The sequence below is a fragment of the Cyrtonyx montezumae genome, unplaced genomic scaffold (genome assembly GCF_038088225.1).
Source record: "Cyrtonyx montezumae isolate F1298 unplaced genomic scaffold, pur_monq_1.0 scaffold_2, whole genome shotgun sequence".
Lineage (NCBI taxonomy): Eukaryota > Metazoa > Chordata > Aves > Galliformes > Odontophoridae > Cyrtonyx > Cyrtonyx montezumae.
The window spans coordinates 5,360,676-5,379,110 of NW_027071936.1; the positions used below are offsets into that span (position 1 = coordinate 5,360,676).

At 36.8% G+C, this 18,435-nt stretch overlaps 1 protein-coding gene across 1 annotated transcript in view; it reads left to right on the plus strand.

The window, feature by feature from the left end:
* SH3RF1 (SH3 domain containing ring finger 1) overlaps nucleotides 1-17,852 on the plus strand; it is a 75,911-nt gene extending 58,059 nt beyond the window's left edge. The window contains exons 7-12 of the mRNA XM_065736302.1: nucleotides 656-813; nucleotides 3,616-3,786; nucleotides 3,937-4,196; nucleotides 7,758-8,116; nucleotides 10,202-10,536; nucleotides 16,722-17,852. Coding sequence (XP_065592374.1) covers nucleotides 656-813; nucleotides 3,616-3,786; nucleotides 3,937-4,196; nucleotides 7,758-8,116; nucleotides 10,202-10,536; nucleotides 16,722-16,890 — 1,452 coding nt within the window. The 3' untranslated portion in view covers nucleotides 16,891-17,852. The remainder of the gene's footprint in view (nucleotides 1-655; nucleotides 814-3,615; nucleotides 3,787-3,936; nucleotides 4,197-7,757; nucleotides 8,117-10,201; nucleotides 10,537-16,721) is intronic.
* Nucleotides 17,853-18,435: the final 583 nt, after the last annotated feature.

Below are 18,435 nucleotides of genomic sequence, written 5' to 3' on the forward strand. Positions count from 1 at the left end.
AGATCACATATGAAATGAATTCTGTTTTACATTTTGAAATATGTGAGGGTTTTTTTATTTGTTTGTTGTAATACAAATAATTATTTTTGAAAGGAGGAAGGGAACATTCTGCTTTTGTGAGATAATTTTCCCAGGAGTGTCAGTACACAAGCTCCTCAATAATGCCTGTGGCTTTATAGAGCAGAAGGTAACAGTTGCTCCACTGAGTCTCAAAAGGCATAGAATCCTGTAGGCAGAACCCCTGTTAATATCTGCCTGTAAAGCAACGTTTTACTGGTGTGTTTGTTAAAGATTACCAATCTTGATATTACTGAATTTCAAAAGTAAGTGAAAGCAGTAACAGTAGCTCAGTACTATGATCTCATACTGTGCTTGCTTTTTGTTACCCATACATCAAAAAAGACTTCCCCCCCAAAGGGGGTGGTTTTGGGTGCACTGCTGTTGAATAGTATATTATGTTTCAGCTTTAGGTTACAAAAACAATAATGTTTTGAAGTACAGTCAGAAGTGGGATGCAGAATCAAGAAGGAGGTTTTTTTTCTTGTTTGTTTGCTTTCTTAGCATATCATACTTTCGTTTGATAAGTTGAAACAGCTGGGGAAAAAAAAGATCATTTGTTGCTTTCTGTTTTTTTGTTCCTTTTTACCCCTCAAAGCATCAGAATATGAATCCCCCACTTCCACCACCACCTCTGTCTGCTGCAGTCATTGCATCGGCCTCTTCTGGACCTCAGTCTGCAGGTGTAATTCAAAGGTCTGCATCAGGATCAGCTGATCAAATGGCACATTTAAGACCACAAACTCGTCCAAGCGTGTAAGTAAAATCGAAACATTCTGCCAGTCACAAAAATGCAACGAGATCAGTAACTTCATTTTGTAATTACTTCATGTCACGTGGTTATGTTCTGCTAAAATTCCCATGAAGCTACACATACTACTTTAAAAAAAATGCAGCAAGGCATACACAATGGTGATATCCTCAAATGGCCTTAGTACTGAGTGTTATTTATGTCCTAAGTAAATATCATCAGCTGATGCCATGTGTTAAAAAAACTCACTTCAGAACTATAAAGTATTTATCGTACAGAATATGAATGAATATTGAAGTTAGTGATGAAAACTGTATAGCTTGCTAGTGGCCAACACTGGAGTGAATTTATTCAATGTTTTCTGTTACAAATGGAATGAAAATACTTTTCTCATATGGAACAATTTAGGCTAAAACGTAGAAATGCTGTTCTCGTTTAGTCTGTTACATGTGCATGTCACTGTTAGAGTCTGCTTGTGTAAGTTGCAACTGAGATTTGATTGAGAATTCTATGGTTCATTTAATTACTGTGTGTCAATTTGAAACGAAGGCGGAAAGCTGCCAGTTAGTATTATGTTTTCACATTTATACAAGCAAAAGTGCACGATCTTTCTAGATGAAAGTATTTTTTTATTAACATCATCATTATATTGACATCATCTTTATTCTTGGGAACTTCATTGTATGCAGTTCAGAGAATAAGAAAGGAAAAAATCAAAATTAAGGAGTGGCTGAGCCATCTGATATGACACATTTGAATAATGCAAGGACCCCTATTGTACTGTCTGCTTTTATCACTACAACAGGTTTCCTTCCACTCCAAAAGAGAACCCATCTTGTTTATCAGGTGCCTCTTGATTTGGACTGTTTCTTTGGTGTCAAGCATTTTTAACATTGCTTCTCATGGATCATTGTTGCTTAGTGCCATTAATAAAGTTCCATCTCTTTTAATTCCCTCCTCCATCATCAAAGGATTGCTTTATTTGAGGATGCTAATGAAATTTTGAATGATTTGACTAAAAGGGAAGTTAATGAACACCAGTTAAAGCACACTGTTTGCTTTCCCATAGAGGTTCATTACAGGGCTTGGTGGATCACCCCTACATCACACGCCATTTAATCTTTTTGTTGCCAGTGTACCATATTGCCTTTAATGCATATTTTGGGCTTGCTTTACTGAGTACCTTTAAAGCATTTCTGCAGGTAATGCAGAGATTGTTGGGTGAACATCAAAGAACACAAGTCTAATATAAATCATAGAATCACTCAGGTTGGAAAAGACCTTAAAGGTCATTGAGTCCAACCACGACCTAACCATACTGCCCAGACTCTAACAGCCCTCCACTAAATCATGTACCTGAGCACCATATCCAAACAGTTTTTAAACACATCCAGGGATGGTGACTCAACCACCTCCCTGTTTCCTGATATCCAACCTAAACTTACCCTGGTGCAACTTAAGGCCATTTGCCCTCATCCTGTTACCTGTCACCAGTGAGAAGAGACCAACGCCGCTCTCGCTGTAAGCACCTTTCAGACATTGGAAGAGAGCAATAAGGTCTACCCTCAGCATCCTTTTCCCCAGACTAAATCAAATATAAGAAGATAAGCATATAGTTAATGCTGTCATTACTGTGCATAAAAGTCAACTTTGACCACAGAATGCTTTGTAAAGCTGGCTTTTAACCCTTGGGTTAACAAGGAGAGTGGGAAACGCTAGCTGTGCAAGTAATTGTGGATCCTTTTTCAAAACAGATTATTCTACTCATCTACAACGACTGGCTATGTCTTGTGAAAAAATACATTCTTTTTGAGAAAATATGATTTGTTATATTACCATTTGCCATAGGTCAGGGTACAGTTATATAGACATCTTTATTCAAGTGATTTAAACAGGTTTTCTTTTCAAATTGTGGCAAAAATAGAACAAGGTTCATTAAAACAGTATCATTTTTTAGATTTGAAGGAAAATTTTTTCTCTGAAAGAGTGGTCAGGCACTGGAATGGCCTGCCTAGGGAGGCACCATCCCTAGCACTGTTCAAGAAGCGTTTAGATGCGGTGCTAAGGGGTTTGATTTAGTAGTTCAGTGGGTAGGGATGGTGATAGGAGGATGGTTGGACTAGATGATCTTGTAGGTCCTTTCCAACCTAATGTACCTATGAACCTATGTGACACTGTGCAACCTTACTTGAGGACTTCCCTAGGAGTATTTTAGCATGCAAATGCAGAAGCTTGAGTTTTATTTTTGCTTTTTCCTCCCGTAAATTTAGACAGTTTTCCACAAATCATTCTTAGAAAAGGTAAAACATTTCTCAACTCTCACTGTGATTTCAGTTGTGTTGTACTATGCAGTAATGCTGCTTTGCAAGGAAAAAATAAAACTTTAAAAGGTTAATAACTGCTAGCTAACTTAACTATGAACTTTGAGTTCTAGTAAAACTTGGCGTGTCATATAATGTAAAATATATTAGAAGCAAGTGTAGTGAGAGAGAGGTGGGTTTTGGTGGGATCTGCAGCTGATCAACACCTATTTAATTAAAAGCACTAACAATTAAGAAAGTGGTCAGTTTTACTGGAAGTAAGGTACATTACAATAAAGTGCAATTAGGAGAATATTTTAAATTGTCATTGCTTCCACTGATGTTGCCAGACTTTTGCTTCAACATTACAACAGTGTGATGGATCAGCTAGCACATAGCCTTTTCTACTACGTCTTCTAATTTCTGGCTCTGAACTCTTAGTTCAGAAATGCAAGCGATGTTGTTAGATGTAGTCGTTAAAAATAAAACATTGTTCCTGTCTTTCAGATATATTGCTGTATACCCTTATACGCCTCGAAAAGAGGATGAACTGGAACTGCATAAGGGAGAAATGTTCTTAGTATTTGAACGCTGCCAAGATGGCTGGTTCAAGGGAACTTCTATGCATACAAGCAAGATTGGTGTTTTTCCTGGCAATTATGTGGCTCCAGCTACGAGGTATATTTTTAAATCGGTGTCTATAAATAGCTTTCCTAATTTCTGATCCAAAATGATTGTGTATTTAATCCTAAAGCTAGGTACTGGAAAAGCTGCAGATGAGTATCAGTATGCATTGTGTTTCAGTATTTTGTTGTTAAATTTTGACAGGGCAGTGACAAGTGCATCGCAAACGAAAGTTCCCATGTCTACTGCTGGTCAAACAGGACGAGTGGTAACTATGGTCAGCCCTTCCACTGCTAGTGGGACATCTCAGAAGCTCCAAGGGAATGGTGTGGCAGTGAACTCTAGCACCGTACCCACAGCTGTTGTTTCTGCAGCACATATCCAAACTAGCCCGCAAACCAAAGTCCTTATGCATGTGACAGGACAAATGACAGTCAACCAGGCTCGCAACGCAGTTAGAACAGGTAAAAGAAAAAAGAAATTAAAAAAAAGCTTTGTATGTGCAGTGGTATCTTTGTGGTAGACAAACTGTAGGGTCTGTCTGAGCAGTGGCTTAATTCAGGATGTGTATTAATATGTTGGGTTTCTTAAACATTTTTTAAATGTTGTCTTATGGAGCTGAGTACTTTCTAGAATTCCAGTGCGTATCTTTGAATTGTTATATCTTTTATTATTTTCCTCCAATCAGTTTTATGCACATACACACTCCTCCTGTTGGAAACTTACTTATATATGGGTGCTTCAGGTGCAATTAGTTTTTTATTCCAACAGTACCTGGAATTGAGGCATTCTGTGATCTCCACTGCTTGTTTGCAGTTCATATGGTAATAAAAATGATAATAACAAGGGTCATAGCTTATTTTTTCATATTAACTGCATACAGATAATTGCATAACTTCAAATTGCTGTAATTCAGCATTTATCTCTGACTTATCTTTGAAGATGTCTAGCATTCATTTATTCTTTTTCTCAGGGCTCAGCATTGGTCCTTAGACGTTCTAGTCTGTAGTTTGCACTTGACTGTAACTTGTTCCAGCTTTGACTCTGAAACCATTAAGACTGTACTGGCTTCAAGATGCATACCATCTATGTAATAAAGTTCATTATTTCTGGCAGGCCAGATAATAGTGAAACACACCTTCTTAGTATTTAAATACTGATCCTAAAAGATTGATAGTGCTGTTTTCAGGAGTTTTTGTTTACCAAATCTGTGTGTTCCATTGTGAATTTGCCAAGCTAGGAAAATATCATGCAACTGGATCCTAATCTGATTCAGTTGTCTGTTTTTTTCTTTCTCTTCTTTTTTTTTGAAGAAAAGTCCAAAACCAAGAAAACAAAACCCCAAAACCCCAAATCAGCCCCCATTGAAAATTATCCCATTGTTCCATCTTTCAGCCTAGGCTTTAAGGTCTCTTGGCTGAAAGAGTCATTAATGATATTTTTTTTATTCACTAGATCCTTATTGGCAAAGCAGAAGAGAAAAGGAGTTGCAAATGGTATAATCTGTTATTAGTTTAAGGATAATTGCTCCTTATATTCTCAATATCCATGGATTTGTGGAGCCCATCCTTCCTTCAGAGTCGCTTATCTCCCAAACACTGTACGCATACTCAGATGTCAGCACTAGGTTTGTTTTTCAAGTCAGGATCTGTGCATAGGTCTTTAGATACTGTATTTCCTTAATCGTCCCATCTTCCTACAGTCTGATCTTAGGCTGGAACAGATGCAATAATCATTTGTTACTAATTCTTTCTTTACTTGTAGATTTAAAAAAAAAAAAAAAAGAGAGAAAAACACCAGGTGCTATTGGCAGGCTGTAAGAGAAACTAAGCAAAACACATGTACTTTCTTGCCTCTCAGGCACAGGTGGTTCCTACTTTAAATCCTTTTAAGCTTGAAAGTGACAGTGAAAGGAGAAAGCTCCTGTGGGCTCTGAAAGCTTTTCTATCTCTGCATCTACACTTCTGTCAAGATGAATACGCTCTCACAGTTTATTCAGCTGGAAAACATGACAGCATGCTGCCCATCAACTTCTCAGGTCCCAGATGCAAAATTCAGAGCAGCAGGACTCTCTTTGTGGGGAACTTAATATTGAAGTGTGGTTTGAGAGTGTACTGCTCAGATACCGCTATGGATCCGTTCATTGTAAGGGCCTCTTTAACTAAAACTGGAGAAATAATGTCTGCTTTCTATTCAAATGTTAGAACTGTGTAGTCAAGCATCTGAAACGTGATCATCCTGATCTTTTTGCTGGTTATTACTCTCTTGATTAAGCTTCACAGGCCAATGCTGCAATTTGTAGGGCTCTTTTCCAGTTTTTGTTTAGCCTGGGACTTTGAGGATTGTTCTTCACGTTACCTTAGACATTACTTGTCTTCACTGGCCCTGAGGAATTTGTGTTCCTTGATTGAAAGGAACTGGGAAGGAACAGTATGTTATGCTTGTTTCATTAAAGGATGAATTTTATGGAAATAGAAGGACTTCAGGTGTTTACCTGCAGTTTCCATCGCAGTTCAGAAAACAAAGCCAGAAAGCAATCCCATACTTGCACTCCATTGTTTGCATGCAAGCATAGACATGGCTTGCAGAAGAGCAGGTACCTGCAAGAAAACTGGCTTTATATCCTGAATGAGAGGCAGTTAATAATTGTTGGAGTTTTTGTAGCGTTCTTGTTCTGTGTTTGTTTGTTGTTTTTTTTTTTTAATAATTGAAAAGCTTGCTGCTTTTGTTTTTAGACTAGGTATTCTTCCTTTTTGAAATGCTCCCTATATTTAAAAAGATCTGGTATGGTGGAAGAGTTTACATGTCAAAAAGTATATGTAGCATTTAGTACTAATTTCTTTATAGGAAAGAATTTGTATTTCTTATCTCAGAGATTGCAGTTGGGTATCATACTTACTGTAGTATTGTTATATCAAACTTATGAACTGTGTCAGTTTTCTCTAATACACTGTTGGTACAGTCTACCAAGGGAATTCATAGAGGACAGATTGACGAGAGGAAAGCTCTAGAGGCTTGATTCCAGGATATCACTTCTGTAACAAGTCTGGAACTCAGATCTGTATCTGAAAAATCAAAGTGAATCAGTATATTTGAGAAGTGCATGCACCACACCAGAGGGCTGATCTCTTCCTAGGTACAGAGTTTCAGCATATTTGAAGGAAAGACTGTGCAACAATGGAATGTTAGATTTTGCTTTGTTCAGGTGAGATGTCTGCACTAAATACCACCTGGTGGTACAGAAGTATCCAACCTGTTTAAATGAGCTGAAGTATACACTGTTGATTGTTTTACCATAAGATTAATGTTGCTTCTTGGAAAGGATAAATTCACCCAGAAATCAGTGCTTTGCAGCTGGGCTGCAGCCCGGGTTCATATATTCATCCCTACACTGTTCTCCAATTTCTGGCATAAATGTTGCTTTTATTTCACAAGGGTATGAGTAAATCCATTTCTGTCTTTAAACATCCAAAGAGACAGTAGCGTATGTTTTCAGTAAAACCACTCATAGCAGTAACTGGCACTGTAATTACTGTTTGAAGGACCCACTAAGTCTGTTGTGGATTTTGTTTAGGGAAAACAGTCCAGTTATATATTTTTATCAGCTTCTATAAAGGAGTATTTCTTTCTCCATTGTTTTATGTGCACTGACAACTACACAGCATGTAAGGACCAAACAAATTCCAGGCAGTATTTTTCTAGCTCTTGTGAACTAAAATGAAATATTTGTGTCACTTTCTGCATGTGAAGTACTTTGCTTAGTGGCTTGGAAATGTCCAAAGTAACTGCAGTGCTGTTAGTTTTCCTCTTGCATACTGGTGCAAGTAGTTTACCAGGCAAATGCTGCTCTATTATTAGGTTGAGATCAGTCGGATTCTTTGTAAGATGTTATTATGATAATACAAATGGAAGTGATGTAGTAGGAAGAAAACTTAAAATCAACTAGTTGCAAGCCAGTGACAGTACCTCTTTTTTTGCATGCCTTGTTTAAAGCTGAATTCTCTCATATTATCCTTTTGTTCTAGTTGCTGTACACAGTCAAGACCGGCCTACAGCAGCAGTTACACCCATACAAGCACAAAATCAAACATGCCTTATTCCTGCAGCTGTGATCATTCCCCACCACTCTGTTGCCTCCCAGCAGTTCCAGCCTCAGCTTCCAAATACTGCTGCTTATGTCACAGCTGTGAATGCGAACCGTTCAACCATCCCACTGGCATGTGCAGCAGCTTCACTGAATTCTCCCAATGTTCCTGCTTCATCTTTGGAGGGAGATATAAGTGGGAGAACTGTGAACACTCACCCTGTAGCTCCTGCATCTCCAGAGAGCTCTTCAGGAGCTGGTGGAAGTGCTGCCATCAGTAAGTCAGACAAGGATGTCAAGGTGCGTAGAGAATCCAATCACTCCCTTGAATGCTCTAATTTTCATCATGCACATTTCTTAGAGATCTATACTTTTTTTTCTTACGTTTGCTGACTAGCAGCGTTTAAGGTTAACGAGGCTTAGCCTGAAACTCAGACAACCATTTTGTGACTACACTATGGGCAGAACATTCATGGCCATTCAAGAATAAGGATATATGTAATACAGAGCAAATGCTGGAGAAGGATTGAAATAGAGTAGCTGCTTCATGCTGTTTTTTGGATTAAAAGTGCTAAGTTGAGTAAGTTCAGAAGAGCTGACTGACTGTTGGGATTTTTAACAGTTTGTATTCTGGACCTGAAGCCAGGTTGCTGGATACCTAAGAAAGTTGCATGGTTAGAAAATGTTATCCATAAGTATCTCTAAATTTACATATTCATGTGGTAATTGAGGAAAACAAAGTAAACAAAAAAAGATGATGAACTTACAGGACAATTAGAGGTTCAAGGTAATAAAATTCATATTTAGTGTTAATCAGTATTCTTTCAGGTTGGGTAAATGAGTGGAAAAAATAAGACAAAAATTGTCTTAGTTGTTAAGCAGACACAGATTAAGAAAAATGTGTTACAAGCAGTGTTTGTTGCACAAAGAAAAAATTAAGCTGAAAAAGCAGATATGTAACTTTCCTAAATGAAGGTCAGTCTAGTGGTTCTATTGTTCTTCTTTCCCATTTGAAGTACTTTACTTTGCATCTAATTTCATTTTTACTGTCCAACAGTGTCATTATGTTACACTGTTGTCAGTAACTTTCCTCCAAATTTCAAACCATTTTTTTGTTTTACAGAGTATTTGAAACCTTTTTTTGTTTCTTTTTTCCTTTTTCTTTTTTTGTTTTGTTTGTTTTTACAACTTCACTTAGATCTCACATGTTTTAGGCATTACCTTGCTACTTTTCACCCATACTCTCCTTAATGAAGTTTATGAAAGTTTTAATCATAGGCTGTAACAGTAATCTCACCCACTTTTTATTTAATTGTTTTTGTTGATTATTGTTGAATGGAGAAGCGTAGAACTTTATTTTTAAATGACTTTCAGCTGTACCCAGTGAAATGAGACCAAGGTGCCTATAGGAAGGACTCTTAAAAAATAGACTTAGAGTTTAAGGTGAAAAATGATAACGTATTTAGGCTACACTAATTCCTTTGAGTTTCCGTTTTTCTTTCCCATTTCATAGACAGCAGCTCTTTGCTGAAATAGCTTGAAGTTATTGGAGAATTGGAAAAAAGACAGGATTTTTCATTCACAATTCACCAATTCTGCTGCATCCTAAGCTATAATAAAAGTCTCATATTGCTGAGCTTTTCTCTTTCTGTGGTTAGCTTATAGCTTATTTTTGTCTTCAGGGCTTACAAACTGGCACTTCTCATAAGCACTAAATTCACTTAGGCAAAGAGTTGGTAAGATGATCGCTGCCACGCCCCTTAAAAAACAAGAAACACAAATGCAGCTTAAATAATTCTCTTCAGGGTAAATCCTAGTCTTTAGAAATTCCTGTCTGGACAGGCAAAAAGAATATTTACAATTCTCCCCTCTAGCAGAGCAGCAAAACACAATACATTCCCCTTGTGGCAAATTTTTGCTAAATCACAAAGGCCTTCTGTTACTGAAGGAGAATAAATAAAAGACACGTATCAAAACAGCAGCCTCCAGGGCAGACTTTTCTCACTGCTTGGTCTGAAATAACTCTGTATGCCTTCTTAGAAAGCTCCATCTTAGCTGTTTTACTTCTTGGATTCCCCTTTGTGGGTTTTGAATGCTTCTCTTCCTTTTTGTTGAAGGCCTTATGGTCCACTGTCGTTGGCTTTCAAGGTTAGCCTTAACTTAACTAAGCAAAAGGGCTTAGCTGATTTTTGAGCAAAATGAGTTACTGCCTTTCTCTTCAGAGTTTCAGTAATTCTCTTTCTCTTTTATAATTTTAATTGTCTTGAAATAATTTCTATAATATCAAGCATTTTCTCATTACTAAGTCTCTTCCAGACAAGAGAAGTGTTAAACTCTTTGTAGAATACCTTTGTTCTAAAACGAGGTACTGCCCTTTGCTTACAGAAAGAAAAAAAGGGTTTGCTGAAACTGCTTTCTGGAGCATCCACTAAACGCAAGCCACGGTTGTCACCTCCAGCATCTCCAACTCTGGAGGTTGAGCAAGCAGCCACGGAGTTAGCCCTGCAAGGTGCAACTGGGCCAGAGCTTCTGTCAGCAGGTGGTCATAGCAGAGCTGCAGCCTGTCCCACTGACTGCGAGGTCTCTGGGCCGGCGCAGGAGATGCTGCAGAGGAAAACGAGTTCCTTGGATTCTGCTCTTCCGATAGCACCACCACCTCGGCTGCCTTGTTCATCCCTGGGTCCAGTCTTGAATGAGACCAGGCCTCTTGTCTGTGAAAGGTAAGTTATCCTCAGCCACAAAACGTAGACAAACCAATAAAAAATTGCACTCTGTGATGTTCTCTGTATATCAGAACTGGTAGCAGCTCTTCAGAATGAGATCCTGTAGAAAGATAAGTTTAGTCTTCTAACAATGCTTTATGTGCTTACCAGCCAACTCTAATCTTTGTGTTCGTTTGCTTTATGTTTCTTAATGTTTTGGCATAAATAGATGGTAAAATGCAGTGATCTAGCTCTGGTATAAGAGCTAAGGTAGAGAGAATAGGTCTCTTTTGCAAAACACAAACATTAAAATTTTGCATATAGGATTATCAGGTTCTAACCTTTAGGATTATTAGCAGTACTTAACTACCAACCCAGACTATTTTTCGTAAGTAATTTATCTGTGTGTTAGATTAATACATGATTTCTTAAACTGTTGCAGAGATGCTTTTTCTACATGAATACCTTGTTACTATGCACTCTGCATGGGAATTGTTAGGACAACCTCTGCATCTTGACAAGTAAGACTAGAAAGTGCACAGCTGTCTGAAGCTGCCAGGCAGTTACTTAAAAGTTCAGTCACTTTCCTTTTATATCCGCCCAATATTTTCAGATTTCAAGGTCCTTGGTTAGTTGTAGGGACGGGGAAGAAAGAGGCAATTTTCTGACTACTGTCTCTTTTTATTACCTTTGGAAGTAGAAAAGCAATATGAAGACTATTGAAGGATTTTTTTTTCATGGTAGCTACAGTACTGTGGAGTACGCAGAAAAAAACAGTAGGGTTGCAGTTTAATGGTTCTAAACTGAACACTGCTGACTAGTGTAGAGCTTGTTCCCATACTCCTAACACATGATACGTGGGCATACCATTGTACTTTGAGTCTCATTGATCTTAAGCTACATCCAAGTATTAAGAGCCAGATAGTACATAAGCTCTTACTTTGTCTTATACCTTCAACATTATTTAAAAGTTTATTACTGTTTCTATGCAGTTTCTTTGAGGAAATTTCTATTTCATATGGAATTTCAGAAGTAGATTTACACTTACAGATGGAAATTAAAAAACAAGATTTTTCTTGAGAAATAATTTATTTTCACAAAATCATGAGCCATTTTGGCACAGTAGGATATTTTTATCCTTTGAATGTGACAATAATATCAAATTAATTCTGGTATGATCAGCGAATACTTGTATAAAGCTATTTGCATCTTCACAAAAAAATAGATTTTTTTTTTTACTTCCATGACAGAGACTCATTTCTTGGAACTAATTGTTGAGAACGATGATGTGTACTGCTGTTGATCTAATAATAGCACATATAAAAAGAAAAATTCTTTTAATTTAACTCTGTATTCTCAATATTTAGTGAAGTAATAATAACTACCGGAGAAGTGCTACCACAAAATCATTCTCCCCGCTACTTGCGCAGAATTATTATATTATATGTCAGTGTATTTGAACAGAATTTAATCTGGATTCCTTTTGTGATTTTCAGGACAGGTTTGATATTTCTCTTGCTGATGTGCTCTTGTCATGTTTCTGTTTCTTTAGGCCAAATTACTTGTGTTGCTTAATAGTACTATGCACTTATGGCTTAGCCTGTACTCTGACTTCAGAGTAACTTGTGAACATGAATCAGTCTTCTCAGTTCTATGGAGAGATGTGTAGAGAACACGCTGTATCTTGAGTTAAAATTTTGGGGGAGGGATGGAAAATGTTAATGAAAGAAACCTCAACAAAGAGCTAAAGAACAGAGGAATTCCCTGCTAAGATTGTTCTGCTCTTACATATCACAATTCCAATCACAAGCTGTACTCTGTCTGGAAAAAATACAGTACTCTATTTTAACTTTGGAGAATGATGATTAGTGTTCAAGTTCTATTTTCAAAGTTGACAAGAGGATTTAGGAGTTATGTTCTGCTGATAATCTGCATGAATAAGAAGCAGAAGTCCCTGGATCAACTCTGAAAAACACTTGAATACATTTATTTGATACTGAGTTTTCCCTGGAGCCTTGCCTTCGTTTAAGACATGAGAACACATGCTTCAATGTAATCCCACTGTTCCTCCATTCAGTAGAATTGCCAAGATCTTTTACAGTATATTTAATGTATGTTCTGGAGAAAATGGGAAGTAAAAGTCAAACCATTAGAGAGCTTGTTTCCGTTGATACAGAATAACTGGATTAACAGATTTGAGAATACACATGCTCTTTGTGGCATGGATTTGCAGATAAATATTTTGATACCTGCAGACATTTCTCCAAAGGAAGAGAAGATGGTGGCATTCCCATGCATTTGCTACTGCGAGTCTTCTTCGTAGTGAACCAGCAGTTTGCTTCCCATTACTATACTTACTTTTCTCCTGTGAGCTAAGTTGACTGCCTGTTGGCATCCACTCTCCTTCATTTCTTTACTGTACAGGAGGTCCAAGGAAGTTACACAGAAATAACAGCCAAACCTTGCTTCAAGTTTGGAGCTGTTTGGAGAATCTTGTCACCTCACAGTGTGTATGAGATTACCTGAGACTTTGCAATGGTGTTCAGTTATTTCTTTTGACTCTCCAGCCAAGATGCAAGTTATCTTAAAATGGTACTTTTTCCCCAAGAGTTTTCACTTTTAGAAAGAAACAGTGAGTAAATATTCTTAGGTTTTACAGTAAGTTTACAGGACTGTGATAATGAACTTTCCAGCACTCCTCATGGGTGTTAAAAGGCACATCACTGCATATCCTGAACAATAATAGAAGTACTTCATCCAGTTGTAGTGAAGGGACAGCAGTAACTTTGTTCTGCGAGTAAATTAGTTCCAAGTCATTTTACCCACCACAAAATGGGTGAGAAGGCTGGTGAATGTGGAGGGCAGCAGGTTTGGTCTGGTCAGGCCACAGCAATAAGTGCTGTTGAGAGTCAGTCTGCTATAGACAGCAGGGGGTGATAAGCTGTGGGCATCTGGGCACCTACTGAGCAGATGAGGGAGATGTACAACAGCAGTACATGAGCTGAAAAGTAAAAAGGGAAAAAAAAATCTGAAATGTTGGCTGTAAAGTTAACATACAGAAAGTTGGAATCACTGTTATTACAGTATCTCTTTTCAACTGAATTTTTCTGCATGTGAGGAAGTATTTATATCCCCTTGGTGATCAGACATATGATTCATAGAACAAGGTAGGAAAAGTGTAAATAAAATATTCTGAAAAAAGCCTTATAAAAAGTCAGAAAGAAAGTTGGTGTTTTGCATCTAGTAAAAGAGAAGCAATTAAGAAACACATGAGAACTATAATCCTTTTTCTGTTATAATTAAGTGCAGCAAATGCCAATATTACAAATAAAAAGTAAAATGGAGAAATGTGAAGCTAGACCACCATACCTGCCCCAAAAACCATTTCACAAATACAAAGTGTAAGAGCATTATGGGATGCAGCCAGAATCACTAGGAATATCAGAAAATAACTGAAGGCAAATACAGTGGTTGTTTTGGTAAGCTGATGTAAGTTTATATTGCTAAAATTTGATCATGAGTGGATTAAAAAGAAGTAGAATAGCAACTTTTGTTTTGTTTTAAGAACTTCTGAGCTAAAGCATAAGCTTTTTTACTCTGCATGAAGTTGGTAATTTTGGCAGTTTTTTGTAGGTAATGATGTAGGTAGTAGAACAGGTTTTGTTCCATACCTGATAAGAGACTTGAATAGATAGCTGTGTGAATTTATGATGAGTCTGGATAGGATTACCTCTGGGCAAATAGAATTCATGAGACGTGACATAATGACTTGATGGTTTGCTGTCATGTAAAGAGATGTAATTTAAAGGTGTAAATTCTCATGGGTTTCTTGCTTATCATTAAACATTGTAGCAGATAGTAAAAATGCACGTAAATGCCAGAGTGTTGTGTTTTGCATTAGTCATTAGATTACAAAGTGAAAATCAAAGTACTTGGAAAGTTAATAAAGAATTCTGTTGCAGGATTGTGGGTGTTCACAACCATATGGCAGTCTTTGTATTTCTATGCAAGCTTGTGATAGCCTAGGGAGAGCTAAGAGAAGATAAATATTTGCAAAGCTGTTAGTTTTAATACTCAAGAGGCAGCAGAAGAAACTAGGGAAAAAATAGCCTAGTCTATCCGTTCAGGAAAATGCAGAGATGACTGGTGGACAACATTAGAAGCTGGAACCAAAGATATTTCAAGTAGAACAAATATTTACAGGGCAAAATTTGAAAGAATGCAATATTACAAGTATTCTTTCTTAAAACTCGCTAAGTAGGCTTTCTTCTTGTCATGATTCTGTGACTTCTGTTATTTGTATTCCGTATCATAACATCATGTAGTGCATTGAGAATTAAAGAGTTAATGCTCCAGCTCTGTGGATCATCTCTGGGTACAACTGTCTCAGAGGAGAACTACGTACCCCAGCGTTGCTTTGCATTTTTCTGTTTTCCGCTCAGAGGGAAAGATAAAAACTGTTTGTGTGTCATGAGCCACTCTTTTCCCTTTCACATCCACCCAGCAGTGGGTGCTCGCTGCTGTCTCGATTTCAGCATTTAGCATAATATCTTTGGTTTATTGGACACTCTCTCTTGCTCATTTTATTTGATTTATTAGCTTCAATTCCAATTATATTCTATTATGTTGTGTTATTTTGCATTCCAATATCTTATTTAGTAAATTAGCTTTCCTTCTCAGATCGTTGCCGCTGTTTTGTTTTTAGGCCCATCTCCCTTTTCGCTTTCCCCCTTTCCTTGGGTGTGGGTCCATGGGTCCCCCTCCCCAGTTGTCACAGAACCGGGCCAAACCAGCCCATAAAACATTGACACTTTTGCATAAATCTCTGTATTATGTGGGTACTGGTAATTTTTCAACCCTAAGGCAACTATTGCAATAGAAGTTCTGTCTAGCTTTGTTGCAGCTGTCTTCTGCCATCTTGTCCTGATTAGAGAACTGATTAAGTCCCAGTATGATTTGCTATTCATACATCTCCAAAGAGACTTTAACTATTTACACAGTGCCGCTACCCTTTTCTAAATGCTTTTAAAGATGGGGGCAGACTTCATTTTTGTATTATATATTCTTAAGCAGAACGCACTACTTTAATCTTTGGATATTACAGAATTAACTGGTGCTATTGTGGGTCTTATATATGTAGTCAGTATTTTGTCTTCAACAGACTGTTAGTTTATTGTTTTTCTCTTAGGAAAAAAAAATGTGTTCAGTGTTCTGATTTTAACCAGGATCTAGACTTTGTCCAACACACCTTGTAGCATTGTACTGAAGGTTCTTTAACCTTAGAAGCTTTTAATTCTATTCTGTTTCAAGATGCAGACATTACTGTCTGTATAGCTACAAACTCATTATAGTAATTATCAGAAAACTTTAAGAAGTTGACTTAATTTTCTGTAGAGGTATAACATTTAAATTTTAAGGTTATGTGAACTCAAGCCATCATAGAAGAGACTAACAAGAGTATTAGAAGCCTGTAATAAATGCATAAGGTAGGTTGTATTTGAAAAGTGATTTTACTATGAAAAGCTGGAAGAATACATTTTTATCAGCCAGGTGCTAAAGAAAATTGTCGGACTGAACACTTCTTAAAATGTTTATTTTTAATAAAGTTGTACACAAATTGTGCATTTGTTTAATTAATGTGACACATATTCTTTTCCTGAAAAGCTCTTAGATAATCAAAAATAATTAAAACCAGATGCAAATTAGTAAATTTTTTTTGTTGCTTATTTTTGCTCTATGCACGCTTTCCTTAAGAGCATTCCCTGAGATAGCATCATATTAAACATACAGTTGTAAAATTATGCTCAATTTCTGTTCTGAATGCTTTGATAATTGTTGAATTGTACTGTTTGGAAGAGCCTCAAAGTTATCTTCAAAAATGTGCCTGCAGTTTTCTCTTGTTAATTGCCTTTTGTGCTTATTTTTACAGGAGTCATAGTTAAAGAAAACATCCTGATAGAAGATGCATACTTTTAACTTAAATTTGTTACGTTATTCTTGTTATTTTCTGTTCATGGTGTGCTTAACTTTTAAGTTGCTGTATGCTCAATGCTCAGTGCTAAACAGTTCTAGGAAGTTTCTCGTTCTGAAAAGTTTGAACATGTATAGAGATATTTGAACAGAATTGGGTTAAAAAAAAGCCTAAAGTTTGTTGTTGTTTTTTTTGCTGTTGTTATTGTTGTTTTTTTTTTTCTATTAAACAGGTACAGAGTTGTGGTATCCTATCCTCCTCAGAGTGAAGCAGAACTTGAACTTAAAGAAGGTGACATTGTATTTGTACATAAAAAACGTGAGGATGGCTGGTTCAAAGGCACTCTGCAACGAAATGGAAAAACTGGCCTTTTCCCTGGCAGCTTTGTAGAGAGCGTATGAGAAAACTGATTCCAAGAGCTTCAAATCATACTGTACTGTAAAGTAGCACAAGTATTTTACCAGAAAAAGCACAGTCATGAATTATTTTCAAATGACTGTAATGTAAAGAAAAATATACATATTTTTGCAGTGTCTATAGCACAATGACACCAGCAAACAAAGAAGATGAAGGCTGCTGGTTTTATCACTTTTGATTCTTGAGTGTGATGTGTGCCTTGTACTGTCTGATTTATTATATACAAGAACTTTTTTTCCCCACGTTACATAAATGAACAATTGTTTACAAGGCTGTAACTAATTTATTGTTGTTTTTTTAAACTTGAATTTTGTGTAATAGCTAAAAATCTTGTGATTTTAACAAATTATTAATTTATGAAAGAATAACTAAGGGGAAGCTGGATTCTCTCCTCATGAGCAAGCAATTATATCTGATAAAGAGCCTCCCATTTATCCTCTAGATATTTTTCCCCTGCTGTGTTTAACAGTGGAGTAAGTCTGTTTTATGAGTTAATATTGAATGGTGGTGATGTGGCGTCAAATAGAATTTCTGAAGTGGGGAAAAAAATATGTTCTGTTCTTTGGATGGAGGAGGAAAGTCAGTGGTTTTCTTGAGTCCAGTTCTATTCCTTCAGAGATCACCCAAGTGGAGTAATGTTTCCAGGAGGCAAATATGTATGTGAATAAATGATTAGAATTCAACCATCACAAGGTTAGGAAGGAAGAAAGTTAAGAGTGTCGATGAGAATTTTCCTATGCCTTCTGATTTTGTAATAACGTCTGTTTCAACAAAGCTTAGCTTTGTATATTTGGCCTTTTTTTTTTTTTTTTTGGGGGGGGGGGGCATTTTGTGCTTGGGGTCCAACAAAATTGGAGGGAATATTAAAGCCCAATACTTAGAAGAATAATATCTTGAAAACACCTGTTTGATAAGACTGAATATAAAAATAAAATTATAAGTTTTACTTATTGTCTAAAAATGCCTAATAAGTGTAATTTGCTGTTTTCTTCTCAAACCAATCTGCATGGCCAAGAGGCGTTTTAAAATGTCTGAGAAATAGTGGTGGTAAGTCATACACTTGTGTCAAAGTAAAGGCTGTATGAAACACTGTGAAAATTTTACTAAAGTCTTAACCATTTCTACTTCAGTATCTTCTAACCTTTTCTTGTCTTGCGTGTGTTAACTCAATTCTTGCAGTAAAATAGCTTTGCATGATTCGTGTTTTCCTTTTCAATTACCAGTTACTGGGTTATTTTGCTCTGAAAGTTTTCCAAAAGCCAAAACTAGTGAGCAGCTCACTTTCAACCATAGAAGGTGTCCAGTGTTTGAATCATTAGTAAAATATTTTTATTTCCTTGCAGCTGACGGGTTTAAAGAATGCAGCCTGCAAGGAAAATGTTATCAGAGTTTCTCTGATATGTCTATCAGAGTTCTGTTAGAGATTTGCCACTTTTATTTTTTGATTGTTGAAGTTCAGTTGTCATTTTTAGCAAGACACGGAGCACCATCATCTCCAGTTAAATCTGATGTAATTTGGCTGTTAATCT